Source organism: Lactuca virosa, chromosome 4 (assembly GCF_052849685.1).
Source record: "Lactuca virosa cultivar CGN04683 chromosome 4, Lactuca_virosa_CGN04683_v6, whole genome shotgun sequence".
Classification (NCBI taxonomy): Eukaryota; Viridiplantae; Streptophyta; class Magnoliopsida; order Asterales; family Asteraceae; genus Lactuca; species Lactuca virosa.
In genome coordinates, this window is record NC_136429.1 from 135,433,650 (window position 1) to 135,450,936 (window position 17,287).

Below are 17,287 nucleotides of genomic sequence, written 5' to 3' on the forward strand. Positions count from 1 at the left end.
TATCTGCTTCAGCTCATCCCTATCAGTAAGTACAGTACAGTCAATATTATTGCAAGAAAATAAAGATGCTTTATTTCCCATAGAACTTGTAGCATTTCCCTTTTGCCCATTATCATCACTACAAAGATACATCTTATTCTTATATTGTACATACACTCTCATCCAATACCAATATATACTTTTTTATTGGATATGGGCATGTTAGATATTTAACAAACATTCAAACAATATTATTAAAATAACTCGAGGCTTTGGCCAGTTGTTGATTTTGACTCCCTCCAACAAAAGTGGTATAAAGATAAAAGTCTTCAGGGGCACGATTCTGAAACATCATGGAATAAAAGAGAGTGCCTGCATAATACCACACCTTAATATAATATTAATACCACACCTTTTATATATATATATATATATATATATATATATATATATATATATATATATATATATATATATATATATATATAATAAGAATTAACATTTAATCTTTAGTTACCTAGTGTGTTTAACCCATTTTCCTGCTCCTTGGCAGGAACAAGAACTCCAAATCCGACAACTGCCCGCTTCACATTCTACTTTTTGAAGATCGAAATTATGATCGAAACTGGCATATAGCTCACCTGCTTTTTTTATTTAAAAATCTCAGCACTTTATGCTAAAAAAAATCCACTTCTTTCACGAATGAGGTGATGTCTACCAAACACAGTCATACCTCGGGAATGAAATTGAGCAGAAAAGGATTTCCTCTTTTTGTAATCTTCATTTCTTTCACATTTACAATTGAGCAGAAAATAATTATGGTTTTGCTTTTTATATGTATTTAATGTGTAAAACATTTACAATTATTACAATCTTATTACCTTGCATCTTGACACGGCAACACAAGTGAACACTGTGTGAGCGGGAACTCTCTATATGTATACTTGTTGCTCCAGTCCTCCTATTTGAAAAACCCTTCATAATTTTTATATTATCAACAAGACTTCTTGAAAATTATATACTTTCTGAATGTGATAATTGACAAATCACACATTTTTTAGAAGTTCTGTCACATCTTTCATATTGAAAATAGAAGATCCGGTTAATTTTTCAACATAAACACCGGTTTTGGTATCTTCTCTTAAATGAAGGTTTTTTTGTAATGGATTCAGCAAATTAGTAACTTGTTCATTGTATACCTAAAAATAAAATCATTTGGGATCATTATAAAGTGAGAACAAACAATCATAAATGATGATATTACCTCAAGAAAAGAGCAGCGACACTGAGATGGTCTAACCTGGAATAACAATATTTAATCAGAAAAAAATAACTAGTTGTGGACTAGTGGAAGAGAGTGCACTTTTTAAACCCCTGATAGATAGTCAATACCAGATGTAAACACAAGTATAGAAGATGACAGATGTAAAAACATGTCCATGTGATGCCAGTAGTAAAAACAGGTCTAGAAAATTCAAGCACCATTTCATAAATCTATCATCTTGAAATCTGAATTGGTCATCCCATCTTATACTTTTAACAATAGGTGACAAATTTAAGTGATAGCAGCAACTTCTCAAAGGGATTTATAAGATGATTATCAAAATGAAATCGAATAGGGGCGATTCTTTGACAAAATTGATATTTGAAAACAAGTGACAAAAGAGAGATGTACAATACCTTGAATTCAGCAGAAGTCTTGGAGGGTTCTTAGATGGATCAGGATATTTCGTGACCTAGCTCTCTTGGTTGTGTAATCGAACCGAGCATCGAGCTTGATTGCAGTTGATGGACAAGCAATACGAAGGAGGAGGAGAGAGAAAGATGAATATAAATGAAAATAGCCATTTTATTTTCTCCATAGATGGAAAATACATCGCTTCTAATTTCGTCTCCTGTCTCGATCTAAGATACAGACTTCAAACCTGGGAAAAACGAAAACCGCAGAAATCGCCTGAAAACAAAATCAAATCCACCTGGTGGAGGGGGAAAAGGACCAAAAGAGGCGGTGAAGGTTGGAGGTGGATGAGGGGGCAGAGACCCCTTGTCGATTTCGTGAACACTGGTGAAAGATGGAAAGCGGGTTTAGGGTAGAGGAGATCATGAGGCGCGTTTTCTAATTTTTTGAGATTTTGTTTTCCCGCTGCTAGCTGTTAACCAAGAAAAGACGTGCGTTACCTAAAAAAAATATAAAACGACAATTAATTTTAGCGCACGCAAAAAAGCGTGTCCTGTATACTTCAAATTTTATAAGGTATGACATTTTTTTACAACGCTTATATTTTCGTATCCTATGTCATAGTTTGGGTGTCATTAAAGGTCTGTTTTCTAGTAGTGCTTGAAAAATCTTCTGGTTTTTCAATGAATGACCACTTAAAGTTTCAATTATTCTACACGTCATAATTGATCCGGGATAGCCCAACCGGTCATTCCAAACTTTGAAGGTGTTATCATACCTTTTATTTTCAATTACATGGGATTCCATCATTCTAATATTTGTATAATACAATTTGGATGACAATACACATAATTTTCAAAAAGACATTTCTTACCCGATATCATTTTTGTAATATTGAGATACTCTTTATTATCATCATTTGTTGTTTCAATATGATATTCGTTCGACCAAATATCCTTAAAACTTAATAAATTTCTTGTTGATTTGGAAAAAAATAATGCATCACCGATTTTAATTATTTTCCCTTGTGGTAATACTACATTCGCTCTTCCGGAGCCTTCAATCATTTTTGCATTACCCTTTATTCTATTAACATTTGCTTCTCTAATTGATAAGTAAGCAAAATATTTTTCATTATTAAAATGTTATGTGTTGTTGCACTGTCTGCAAGACATATATCTTTCTCATTTCTTTTGCGAATATTCATATTTCTCTTTAATAAATAAACAAAACATAAGGAACATTCGACTTAGAGAAATAAAGTCATATTTTATTACTTTGAAAAGAATGTGACGATATCATTTCTTATGAAACAAATATGACATAAAAACGTAATAAATGACATGAAACAAAACTACATATTATTCTTCCATCACTATACGTAACACCACTTGTCCCTTTTGGGTAAATAAGAAAATCGACATTATCAAAATGTGTCATTTTTGGTTGATCTTCATGAAAATCTTTTTGAATAAAAAAATTTCAGTATTTTATTTTTTTAATTTTAGAAAAGCTTGATAAAGATCAACAAAATGTTTTGGAGAGCGGCATGTACGAGACCAATGACCGGTCATTCCACACCGGTGACAAATATTTTCCACTTTCTTTTTGCCTTTACCACTTTTATCATTAGGATGTGAGTTTTTGTTATTTTCCATCTTCTGTTGGTTGCTTATAATCATGTTATTGTTTTACGATAGTTATAACGACCTCCACAACCTTGGCTATACCCATGGCTATTATGATTATATGATGTTGTATTCAGTTCTGGGAATGGACTAGAACCGGTCGGGCGTGATTGGTAATTTTTCATCAATAGCTCATTGTTTTATTCAACCACAAGAAGACATGAGATTAATGCAAAATATTTTTAAAAAACTTCCTCACGATATTGTTGCTGCGGGAGCATGTTAGTGGCCTGAAAAGTAGAGAAAGTTTTCTCTAGTATGTCTTTATCATTTATAGTTTCCCCATATAATCTTATGTAAAAAATTTCATAAAATAACTTGTAAGCATTGTACATGTGAACTTATGAAAAAAGACATACATGAAAATGACAAGAACAATAAGGAGTTAGAGCTCTATGGTAGTGGCATGTTGATAACGTGTTATAAAATATTAAGCTATTTTTAAAGAACAAAGTAGGAAATAAGATTGTAAATAACTTTATTTCAATACTTATGGTAAAAACAACCAAACTTTACAATACATCATACTCACTATTTGTATTAGACAAAGAAGATGAAAGCTGATGTATGTTATGAATGCACATTATAGTGGTGTATAACTACACTCATAAAACTCATAATAATGTTTGTTATAATGCCTACTAATTATGAAGAGTGATGGAGGAATATGGGGAATCCAATAGTCATTCACTAAATAATAATTCATAACAATTGCTAGCATTAATTGTTCATTTGTCTCCTTTTGTTTTTCAAAAAGGTTTTATTGTCAAATGCTTTTGTCCCAAGGAAAAATACAAACACAAATTGTAACATTATAAAAATCACAACAAATTTAAACTTTTCAAAACATCCCATTTACTCATTAAATGTTTACAAAACCATTTTTTCAAAAATATAATTTAAAATCAGAGTTTCCGAGAATCTAACAACATAAAACCCAAGGATGTGTACGGTCACGCCTTCGCCTTGTCACGGTCCTCAGAATTACCTAAAACAAAACTAAAATTGTAAGCCGACACTTAGTAAGTTCCCCCAAAGTACCACCACATAAACATAACAAATAAACAGGATGTATACAGAGCCTTTAGCACGACTGGACAGCCTTATCGGGCCTACAACCTATCTGGACCGCTCCCTGGGCCTTCGGCTTGATTGGTCCGCCTCACAGGCCTTCAATCTATCCACTGGTCCGCCTCAACCCAGTAAACCATAACATTATCAATCAATAACAGTAAACACATGTAGTCCTACAGATCTACCAGTCTAATCACATAATCAGGATATCTAATCCAATGGTCCGACCTTGGTGCCTTCGATCCATAAGTACAGTGAGGAAAACTCACCTCAAGCTATTGAATATCTTAGGTAAAAGCTCAGGCTGCTGACCCGGAAAAAACCCTTTGCTAACACTTCAAATAAAACCCAATTAATAAGTTGGGCCATAAACCAAACTATGACTCTCATTCATCTATCCAACTCCCAGGGTTAAAGACCATTTTACCCTTTCCTCACTTGGCCCAACAACCAAGGCCCAACCCAGAAATTCCAAAAGCCCAATAGTGGCCCAACATCCTAACTAAGTACAAACCCAACATGGGCCATAATCCAAGAAGACCCAAATTCCTAAGTGACACCCAAAACCCCAAATGGGCCCAAGCACAAGAAAGCCGAAGGTCAGAAAATTAGTGGCCCATTAAGGCCCAAAATCCCGAAATAGCGTCTCACATCATGACAAGCCCTTGGTCACGTCATGAGAGTTATCCGCTCCAATTCCAAAGACTCGCTCCTGACTCAGACAACTCAGCGAGAGACCGGGTTTTCCTGCTCACATCGTGAGACCTCATGTCCAACGTCGTGAGAACGGTCTGAAGACCAAACCAATGTTTCAATGATCTTAATCAGTTCAGCCCTCAATTTCTACTCCTACAGAAGCTTAAGGGGACCCTAATGGTTCATAAAAATGCTTGCTTTATGGACATGCATGCACCATGCATGTCCCTTCACCATTAATGGTCAAAAGTGAAAATATGGCCTGAAGTTCTCAAGTTTCTAATACTCCACCAAATCTCAGATCTGAATGATATAAGACTTAAAAGACCATTTGAATCCATAAAGTTGCTAACTTTATGGATCTTCTTCACTCTAACAAGTTATAGCATAAGGAAATGGGACCAAAAACCTATATCTAACCATGAAATGAAATAGAGCTTGAGTCTTGATACTTACAAAAATCACTATAAGTCTATACTTGTTATTATTAGTTTTTATCAGATAACAATTTACTTTCTAAATAATCAATTTTGTCATCTTTTATTAGGCTGTTTTTGCATACTACTACCGTTCAAAAAGGGGAAATGACACAAATGTTCTATATTGTTAGTATGTTACCAAAGTTGGTCAATTTAATCCCTAAAGTAATTTTGTTGCTTTATGGGGGCATAAAGTGGATGTCTACATGCCTTTTTGGTCAATGTTATATAATATACTAGGTTTCTTAAGCCACATAAGTACTTTGAGCTAACGTGGCTTCGGCGACATCCCTATTTTCCATAACCGAAAAAACTTTTTCTTTACGCTTTTAAAAACCATAACATCTTTGTTCGCAAAATGTTCCAGTATAATAAAATATTTTGCGGAAATTGTTTCGTTATATAAAAATATCTTGAGTAAAGATGTTGTTTCAAAATGAAAAAACTTTAAGGATGTCATAATCAGTACACAACATATGTTACAACGTATAGACCTATGACCCTAAACGCTATTGTAGGTCTTCTCTTTAATCACTCATCGTCATATTCAAGTCTCCAACAGTCTTAACACTGCTACCTATGATGCATGTAAATGGAGTGGGTCAAGTTGGGAAACCTGGTGAGATACGTAGGGTTTTTCAATCCCATAATGTTATTATGGTAATAACCTATAATCAATAAACCTGCTAAACAATTGTTATCTAACAACACAATATAAATATCTATAAGACATTTTACCCTTAGTTACCCATCACATCGATCTTATAAGATCTATCCTAAAGGGTCATTGTAATCAACGAGTTAACTATACTGCTTTAGGGAGTCCTTGGGAATTGGTATCAGTCAATAAAGGCAACCATGGGGGGATAGAGTACACGAATGAACCTACGGTCCTTTTTCACTTGATCACTACGATTCATTAACACCATAGGATTGAGTTTAGTCAGGGGTGGCCATCTATACTCCGTTATATGACTCATGCATACCTAGTAGTGGTCTAATATAGACACAACCTAATTGGATGTCTAAAAGGATGGAGAATATTAATATTGTACTCCAGTACACACCCATGCCCCGCCAAATCATCAATATCATTAAACAGAGTTATGCTCTCCTTTCTCATCTCACACATATCTTTAATATGATGTTACCCAATATACAAACTTAATTGAAGTAAGCATCCTCTTTAGATCTAAAGGTATAACTAAACAAAATTACAATATTCGTAAGTAACACACATTTCTTGCCTATGTAATATCTTTACAATATAGGGTATAACTAACATCCTTTCAACTTGACTCGAACTAAACTTCCTTTATAAGTCTTTAATGAATAACTAGACTATATTATAATGCTCGTAATCAACAGAAATCTCCTACCTATGTAATATCTTTACAATAAATGGATTAACTAATATTCTTCCAACTTAACTCGAACTAAACATTCTTTATAATTCTTATTTGATCACTACGCGAGACTATAATTCTTATAATGATCTTTCCAAACCATTTTCCTATTTATACCATATTATCGCAATACAATATAGGACTATACTTTTATCCAACTTAACGACATTTAGAAATCCTTTATACCTCTTAAAAATAAACTAGACGTGACTATAATCCCTGTAATCAGAATTTCAATACTAATCATGCTCAGAAAACACTATCATAATTCGGTGTATATATCTAACACAAAATATCAGGTATTTAAAACGCATTAATCCTTGTAACACCCGTTTTCCAGGATAGATCGGTGGAGGGCTTGGGATATTAAAAGAAAGGTTTTGCGAAAACCTTATGCCACAACATGGTGAATGGATCACTACGACATGACATGTTAATTACATGAACGTATATCTAAGATGGCCACCACGACGCGACGAGTGGAATGTCGCGACATGGCAGAAACTATAGCCCAAGTCCATGATCTATAAGGGTTTCTTCCATATTTAATCCCCTAAACTCAAGGTTTATGGCATCCTCTTCAGCCTCCAACTCTTTCCAACAAAACCCTAGCCTCCATTGTTGAGTTCTTGAGCTTTTAGTGGTTTTTTTGGTGTCTTGAAAGAGAAAGAAACATCCTTGGTGCATAATCTAGCATGCAAGTCTCAACATCATCTTCTAGCACTTACTCTAGACCATTGTGAGTGTTCAAGTTCCAAGCTTTATGTTCTATGCTTCTAGATCTAGACTTTTTGTGCATTTTCTCCATGTTTGGGAGTTTTGGTGGTGTTAAGGTCCCTTTGATGTTTAGTGTTCCATATTTGAGATTTGGTTAGGTTTTGGCTCATGCATGAGATTCTTGACCTCATTTCCACCATTATTATGACTTAGCTTGGGGGAAGACATGCATGACTATAAATAAACGATTTTTATGACTAGTTGGGTATAAGTAAGCCATCTATAGGAGTTGAGTGTGTGGCTTAATTGATTGAGGGATTAATCTATTAATTTGTCCATAATCAGTTGCCACAACATGGCGATATGCCCGCCATGTCGTGGCGTTAGAGGATCTTGCGACTGTTTTGTCCGGATGTCCCACGACATGGCCTAGATTTCTCCACGAAATGTTGTGGTGAGGTTTGATTGTTGACTTTTATTGATCGTTTAATGTTGACGTTTTGACCAATTTGAATTTGGGTCAAACTTGAAGGAATTGAGTTATTGATTAAGGTTATACCTTTGTTTGTTGTTAGTCGGTTCGTGGGAGCGATCAATATAGGGAGTGAGCGTGTTGCTGTGTTTCCTTGGTCTTAGATTCAGGTGAGTTTTCTTACTATATTACCTATGTCGTAGTACGGGGAATGCTATACTAGCCGAGTCTTAGTTGATAATGGTTGTTGGTTACCGAGTTGTTGATAACTCAAGGAAAACTGATAGTCCCCCAGAGTGTTGATAGTCCCAGGGTTGCTGATAACCCATAGTTGTTATATTAGCACATTGGTAATAGAATGTTGGTTAGAGTACCACGAGGTCGGTGATTATCTAGTTGAGTCTGTTAGGGGTTGTATGCAGTCATGTCGGATAACCTGAAAACTCTTGATTTAGGCTTTCCTGCATGTTCCTTGTTTGGTTGTGGCTCTAGAGTGGGATCACATGTTCGACTACCTATCTCACCTCTAATTACATATAGCTACGTGTTTAATAGTGGTTTGCTAATGGTGACATAGACTAATGTGTGAGGCCCGACATGCGGTAATGAGCTGTCAGTTCGATAGACTTGTATAGGTGTTGCTTTTGTTTATGTTCTTATTTATTGATTGTTTTAATATGTAAATTTGTATAGCTAATAACTCCAGGACTGTTGATATTCCACAAGGTTGCTGATAACCAACACGGTTGCTAATATCCCATAGGCTGTTGTGATCCATAGGACTGCTGGTAGTCCTAGGGTTACGGATAACCCATAGTCGTATAAATTGTTGAGATGTTTGTGATATTTAGGATTGTTGACAGTTCTTCGGACTACTGATAGTCCCGGTTTGCTGAATATTATGATATGATGTATGTGATATTTTGAGAGAACTCACTAAACTTTGGCTGACAGTTCTGGATTAAATATTTTTCAGGTACCATTGATTATAGTGTGAAGGTGAAGACGTAACTGTACACACTCATCAGAAACAATGGAGATTTTGCATTAATTATATTACTCTGATTTTCAAACCACTATATTTGGAACAAATGGGTTTCATAACCGGGGTTTTATGTAAATTGTGATTTTACCTTATTTAAAAATAAAAAATTGGTTTGTGAAAATGGAACGTTACAAGTTGGTATCAGAGCCCTAGTTTAATGGATTTGGAGGAACACTTGTGTGAATCCAAACTCAAATTAGGATCCGATAAGTTTCACAAAACGTTTTTGAAAAATAAATTTTAATAAAATAGTTTGGTTAGAGACATGGGCTTAGTCTCTTGTCATGTTCTTGTTTGATTGTTGGCTTCGGATCGTAAACATGGACCTCTCACAGGACCTCGATTTAAAAGGAGATGTGATGTGTACAGTCAGCCAGAGCCCAAATAGGAAATTGATTCCCAAAATATACATCCTTGTTATATACGTTGAATTTGAGCTTGCTGATATATATATATATATATATATATATATATATATATATATATATATATATATATATATATATATATATATATATATATAGATTATGAGATTAGATTTTTTTGTATTGCATGCATATTTTTATTTCTCAACATCGGAAACTTTCAGACGTGATCCTTTAAAATTTAGTTCACGCTTAATATTTTTTGTAAAAATTTGATTAGTAGTTATTACTAATAATTGATCATGCGCTTTATCGCGTGTTTTTACATGTTTTTATTGCGCATTAGGAGTGATAATTGATTAAACCAATGTAATATATAACAGCTTCTTGTGTAACATCCATTTCAGGTACGTTTCTCTTTTTGTCTTTAAATATAAAAAAGTTGCAATTTAGGTCCCTACGTCGGGCGTAATCATGGTACGCGGGGTGTACCTTACCGAATATTGGACACGGGTTTATACCCCTTGTACGCTGGGCACACATTTGGTACATTGGGCATACTCGAGTCAGGGGCAAATCCTAATTTTTAGGGTTTGGAGCCTATTCAAGTATCATTACAGACCATAAGGCAGCCCCCTCATCAACCCTCATTTCCTTATAGAGACCCCCACGAAACCCTAACTTCCATTTGTCTGAATCTTGAGTTTTTGAGTGATTTTAGTGTGTTCTGGTGCATCTTGAAGAAGAAGAAGCTTGGTGAGAATCATTGATTGAGTTGGAGCTTGTGGATCCAAGGTCTATTCATCCTTCTTAGCCTCCAGGAGGTATAAAGTCTTGAACTTGATTATTCTATGCTTAGATCTAAGATTAGTTGAGATTGGAGCATATTTAGGTCACATGGATGAGTTCTTGTGAGTAAATGCTACTCCAGAAGCTTTGAGTGGTCCTTTTGATGTTTCTGAGGCTCCTTAATGATAAAGTTTGAATCTTAATGGTTGAGGACCAACCATGCAAAGGTTTATGGTCATTTTATAAAAGAAGAATGCTAGATCTAGGATTTGGACCTCTTGGAGCCAAGCAAAGACTTAAAGCTTCCAACTTTATGGATTAAAACCTACTTTAGAAGTAGATCTGAGGTTTGGACGTTAAGGTCTTTAGGGATTAAGCCATGGAGATGAGAGTGAGACACTGACCAGTACACTGGGCGTACTTCTGAGTAAACTGTGCATACTGGGTTTGAGTCTCGTTCCTTCCTCGTTGTGGGAACTTGTATGCTGGGCGTAATCTGGTGGTACGTTTGGGCCATTTTGGGCTTTTAGGCGTTGAACTAGTTTGGGCCATAAGTCCTTATGGGTTTAGAACATAGTTGGGCCATAGGTCTTTATGGATTTGAGTCATTTCTTGGCCTTGGGCCATTTTGGGCTTTGGACCGTGATTAGTTAGGCCTAATCATGTAATGGTAAAATGGTATTTCAACCAAGGAGTCGGGATTGAGGATTTAGAATCCCGGTTACGGTTTATGGCCTAATTGTTAATTAGGATTTTATTATTTTTGATATAGCATGGGGATTTTCTGATTCAGCAGCCCGAGTGTTATTTGTTTATCTGCGGATCGAGGTGAGTCTCCTCAGAGTGTTTGGCAGGTCTAAGGCACCAATGTCGGACCATTGTTTATATTTATAGGATGCTAGCTGTCTATGTGAATCTTGCATGTATTGTATGTGTTTGTATGTATACCGGGCAGAGCCCGATGCCATGTGGGGCCTGATGAATGTGGTGGGCGAGGCCCATGGCATGTTACGATCAGATATATATCGGTCAGGGCCCGATGGATTTCGGGCATGGCCCATTATATGTATGGTATGGGGTAGGTTAAGGAAACTCACTGAGCTTTGTGCTTACGGTTTTCAGTTCATGTTTCAAGTACTTCCGGTTCGAAGGGGAAGAGTTCGTAATGCTTGTATTGAACACACCATGTTTTCTGCATTATTAACTCTGATGTATTTTCGATATGGATGATATACTCTTATTTTTCCATTGTGGTTTTCTATAAACAATAATTGGGTGGTTGTTTGTCTAAATATAAAATACACTTTTTGGTTATAAATGTTTGGACGTTACATCTTGCATTGCCATCCATAATATAATTTTTTAAGTTAAAGAAATAAAGTTATTTAAAAAATGAGATTATATATATTACGAGGGATAAACATAAAAATTAAAAAAAAAAGAAAAAAAAAACCAGAAGTGGTAAGAGTGACATTTTATAAAGTTCAAAGTTGAGGGGTGAAATTAACATTTAAAAAAATAAAAAGCTGGAAAATGCATTTTTCAAAGTTGAGGAGAAAAAATCGTATTATATATATATATATATATATATATATATATATATATATATACACACACAGTTAAAGGATTAAAATTGCAGTTTACACATTGACATACTAGTACATTATGCACTAACACTTGTGCTATTAGCTATAGTGAGCTCTACAGGGACAATGAATAAACACAGAATTCTAGAAAACAAATGGGTAAATGTGAAATTTTATAAAGTTAAAGGCGGAGGGGGTAACAACTATATTTTAAAATGTAAATAGATGAAATGTATTATTTTACAAAATAAAGGAGTTGTAGGTGACAAATTATATAAACTTGAGGGATTAGAATTGCATTTTACACATTGTTATATTTGTACATTATGCACTAACAGTTGTATTATTAGCTACAATGAACTTTATCACAAAGGGAAAAGTTGCAATTTGTATATATTTATTAGGGTAAATGTCACTGTAGCCCTACGATGTTTCATCATTTGGTTTAAATGGTTCCTTTTGTTTTTTTTTTTTGGCATTTAAGGGGTACAAAGTGTAGTTTTACGTACTCTTGAATCCATTCTATAGAAAACGAAGGGGTCATCCGGTTAGCCCCATCCTAGTCAGCAGGTATCATAAGACACGTCATTTAAAATATTGCCACGTCGAAATTTTCGTTGCCACATCAATAAATGACATTTTGACCTACTTAACCCTTTTGTAAATAACATATTCACCCGTCACTATCTTCTTCCCCTTTCTTCTTCTACTGTTTCTCTCCAAATCGATGCTATGGTTGTGTATATGAAGTTCGATCTTCATTTTGCTGGCATTTTTACTAGGTATCCCGCAATAAGTTACTCAGATGGAGCCGAGCAACGCTTTGAAGACGTCGATTTTGCAGGAATGGACTTGAAGGAATTTCTACTATTTATTCAAAGATTCGCGAACGAGGAATGTGTGAATGTGTATTTTTGCATGCCAGATATAGATTTTCCTGATGGATTGAGGATAATAGCCATCGAGAAAGACTGCCAAGAGTTCATTCAAGTAGGGTACGACAGCGGATGTGTAATCCAAGTTTACATGGATCATCTTGGTTCTAATGTCCATAAATGGATAGTGGATGACCAAGCTAAAGTTTGTAGTCCTGAAGACAAGCAGTCGGGTGTAGGGGGAATAATGAGGAGTTGCACAGCCTGGGATCTTTTCAGAACGATATTGATGACTTGCAAGGTAATGTACATGATGACCTTGGACCTGTTGATTCCAATTCTATAAATAAGACCATAAATGATGTTTTTTTGAGCAAGCTATGCCCCAAGGTGCAGTCAATCCCATCAAGTCCTCCTCATGAGGACACATATTTTCGTATGGATGACAATGACACAATTGTTGAGGAAGTAACAACTTATAATGAAAATGTTAACTAGAAAAAACAAAAACCTATGTTTGGTATGAGATTTGAAAGTCCAAAACATTTAAAACATATGTTATGTAATTATGTTGTTGCTAATGGGTATCAGTTGTGCTACAAGAAAAATGATAGTAGGAGACTTTTAGTGAAATGTTGTTCTGGCCAGCGTAAGTTTAGACTTTGGGCCTCATGGATGAGTGAAGAAAAATCTTTCCAGATTAAGTCACTCATAGATGAGCACAATTGTGTAAGAAATTTCAAATTGGGATCAATTTTTAGCTATGCTTGGATTGGCAGCCATTTTACAACTGAGTTCTTGAATAAGAAAAAAATGAGTGTTAGGATGCTTAAAGAAGTGGTCAAACAAACTTTTGGAATAGATGTGAGTATGGGACAGTGTAGGAGAGCAAAGAAACATGCCATTGAGCTAATTGAAGGAACACTTGTTGAGCATTATTCAAAACTTTGGTCTTATGGTGAGGAGATAAGAAGATCAAACCCTGGATCAACTATGAAGATTGGTGTCAATAGTATGACTGATGGGAAGATTTATTTCAGTAACTTTTACGTATGTTTTGAGGGACTAAAGCAAGGATGGAGAGGTAGAAGAGTAATAAATTTGGATGGGTGTTTCTTCAAAGGCTTATGTACAGGAGAGTTAATATGTGCAGTTGGAAGGGATGCTAATAATCACATATTTCCAATTGCATGGGCAGTTGTTTGTGTGGAAAACAAAGAGAATTGGAAATGGTTTTTGGAGAATTTAAGGGATGATCTAGGAATGGAAAATGGTTTTGGTATTACTTTGATGTCAGATCAACATAAGGTATGTTAACTACCATATCCTTTAATTTTAGTCTAATTGTAGTTGTATGTTTTAATAATTTCCCTTTATGGTGTAGGGTTTGTTGGAGGTTGTGAAAGACATTTTTCCTACTGCAGAACATAGGCAGTGTGCTAGGCATATTGTAGCCAACTTTAGGAAAAAGATTCACATGAGTACATTATGAGAGGATGTTTTGGAGGGCATGCAAAGCATCCACTGAGCCTTTATTTAATGCAGCAATGAAGGAAATCCAAATTCTTAACCCTGCAGCCTTTGAATATCTTATGGAGAAGAACCCTAAATCATGGTGCAAAGCTTTCTTTCAGGAGGGTAGGATGTGTGATGCAGTAGAAAATGGATTATCTGAAATTTTTTACAATGTCATAAGAGATGCAAGGAAAAAACCAATCATCACAATGCTAGAGGAAATTAGATTGTATGTTATGGAAAGGCAGTTTAATTTGAGCATGAAAGGTAGTTCAAGGCCTGAGTTTAAACCATGTCATGCAATTACAACCTTACTTAATAAACTTAAAAAAGCTCAAAGGTAAATATAATTTCATATGTTTACTTTGATTACTATAAACATATACTAACTTCCATCCAATGTGTTTAGATACTGGCAGGTTCTACCAACTGGTTTAAACTAGTTCGAGACAAGAAACTTGGCTGAGTCTTACGTGGTGGATTTAGACAAGAAGACCTGCTCGTGTAGAGTGTGGCAACTGAATGGCTATGGCTGTGTGCATTCAGTTGCAACCATTTCCTTTCTTAACAGGGATGTTGGAAGTTATGTGGATCCAATGTACTTTGGAGCATTTTACAGGAACACTTACAAGTATCCAATGCATGGGATGTATGGGAGCAATATGTGCCCATGTACTGACTATAGTCCACTACTACCACCGTTGAGGAGAAAAATTCCAGGCAGACCGAAAGTGAATAGAAGAAAGGACCCAAGTGAAAAGGCTACAACACACACGATCTCAAAGGTTGGAAAGAGAATTTTATGCAGTGTGTGTAAAGAAGTTGGACATAATAAGGTTACATGTCCTAAAGTTGACAAGCCCAAAAAACTTAAGGTCAAAAGGAAAAAGAAAGAAAATGGAGGAAGTAATGGAGGTGAAGGAGGTAGTGGAACAAAAACAAATGAAGGTAGTAATGGAGGTGAAGAAGGAAGTGGAACAAAAACAAATGAAGGGGGTAATCGAGGTGAAGGAGGTGAAGGAGGTAGTGGAACACAACCTAAAGGAAACGAGACTACAAGGAAAATGAAACATTCTGAAAGGATTATAAAAAAGAAGTTGGCTAAGAGGGTTGAAGGAAAGAATGGAGAAGGCAATACAAGTGCTAATCCACTAGATATTGAATAAGGATAATTTGTTTGTTTTCTATTTAAGTTGTTGGATTTACTTATGGATGTTTGTTGGATGTTCTTGGATTTACGTATGGATGTTTGATGCATGTTTTTAGTACATTTGGTTGTGTTACCTATATGTTTCTGGTTATGTTATTTGAGATCCGATATGCAACTTAATATTATGTACTGGAAGTGCATGGTTGTGTTAATAACTTCCTGTATTATTGTATATCTATGTGGTCCCTTTTGTGGTCCACTAAACTAATTTCCAATTAAAATATGTTCATGCAAATTATTGATAAAGTGGGACAGTAGTATGACACAGAAAATAGCCCATTACAACATTTGTGGTCCACTAAATAACGATGTTTTCATAAATTTCCAACAGGATTACAGAACCACATTTACCCAAACTATTACAAATCATAAAGAAAATACCATCAACCCGTTACAACTTGTACACTATTATGACAAAGAAAATAGCCCAACTAAGAAAGCAAATTTTCATCTTCCAAACATCGGACTGAAGCTTCTTATTCGACCTAAGCAAAGTTGCAATCATAATAGACTCACCAGTTGTGCTCTTTGTATCAACTTAATCTACCCAACAAATAAACCCATTTCGGGGATCCTGAGATTAGTTATTTTTGAGAAACAAACGATTTATGCAGAAAATCATTTTCAAATCTAGGGCTATAGTACAAGGAAAGTTGCAATCACTTTTTACCTTTTTGGGGAAAGCGTAAAAGGGTCGTCCTGGGTTGCTCCGAGTGGTTTAGGTTCGTATTATAGCATTATACCCACAGGAACATTCCACTGATTTCATGCTTCCTTCCATCTTCATACCTTCAATTTGCACCGAGAGAAGGACAAGCAAGAAAAAACAAGGATTAAATGGTAACGGATCTATGTGAGTGGTATATATTCGTGACTACAATGTCAAATGACGAAAATACCCCCAAGTATCTCATTAACTAACGGGACAATTCTAGGGTTAGTGTTATAAAAATAGTTTATTAAAATGTTAAACTAATATATAGCTTAGTTAACGATTACATAGTCATTTATACAAAATGCCTGCTAAGACAGGACTTCATCATCCACTTCAAACGATTACACCAAAAAGACAGTAATCCACATAAACCCTAATAGACAACATTGCAGATTAACACAAAAAACACAGACAACCTAAGACAACAAACAACACCAAAATCACGATGCCCCATTTCTTCCTTAATGCGATCCATCTACACCTGTGTTTCTGCCATTCTCTCCCCACAATCTCAAAATATTGTGTGTATGTCACTGAAGTTCATCCGGTCTCGAGAATTTAACGATATCGAATCTGGTGACGGTGGTGGGGTAGCCATCTCGTGATTCTCGTGAAAGGGATTGTCTCCTTCTTGTCGGTAAATGTTTGGCCAAAAATGGGTATAATGTTTTAGGGTTTGATTTATTAAACCATCCCTTTTATATATATTGGGACCACAGTGATCCTTAGGGCCCAAGCAAACGATTCGACTCAACTCGATGATGTGTAGGGCGAGTTGACTCAGACTGAACTCATTAGATGACTTGGACTATAACTTGGCTAAGAAACCTCTTAAAACGGGTCAATGGACCATTTTAGCCGGTAAAACTACACTTTGTACCCCTTAAATGCCAAAAAAAAACAAAAGGGACCATTTAAACCAAATGATGAAACTTCGTAGGGCTACAGTGACATTTACCCTATTTATTATTTGACGTAAATTATAATACAAACAAAAT

The 17,287-nt window shown here is 35.4% G+C and overlaps 1 protein-coding gene and 1 long non-coding RNA gene across 2 annotated transcripts; one reads left to right on the plus strand and one right to left on the minus strand.

The window, feature by feature from the left end:
- Positions 1 to 507: 507 nt before the first annotated feature.
- Positions 508 to 948, minus strand: LOC145104294 (uncharacterized). The gene is made up of 3 exons (XR_013707056.1): positions 861 to 948; positions 713 to 765; positions 508 to 620 (listed from the first exon to the last, which is right to left on the minus strand). It is a non-coding gene; the product is annotated as an uncharacterized LOC145104294 (long non-coding RNA).
- An 11,758-nt stretch (positions 949 to 12,706) lies between these two features.
- On the plus strand, positions 12,707 to 14,341 carry LOC145105081 (uncharacterized). Its single transcript, XM_079042220.1, has 4 exons — positions 12,707 to 13,150; positions 13,228 to 13,338; positions 13,441 to 14,157; positions 14,234 to 14,341. Exons 1-4 carry the CDS (start codon positions 12,707 to 12,709, stop codon positions 14,339 to 14,341), a joined length of 1,380 nt encoding a protein of 459 aa, XP_078898346.1.
- Positions 14,342 to 17,287: the final 2,946 nt, after the last annotated feature.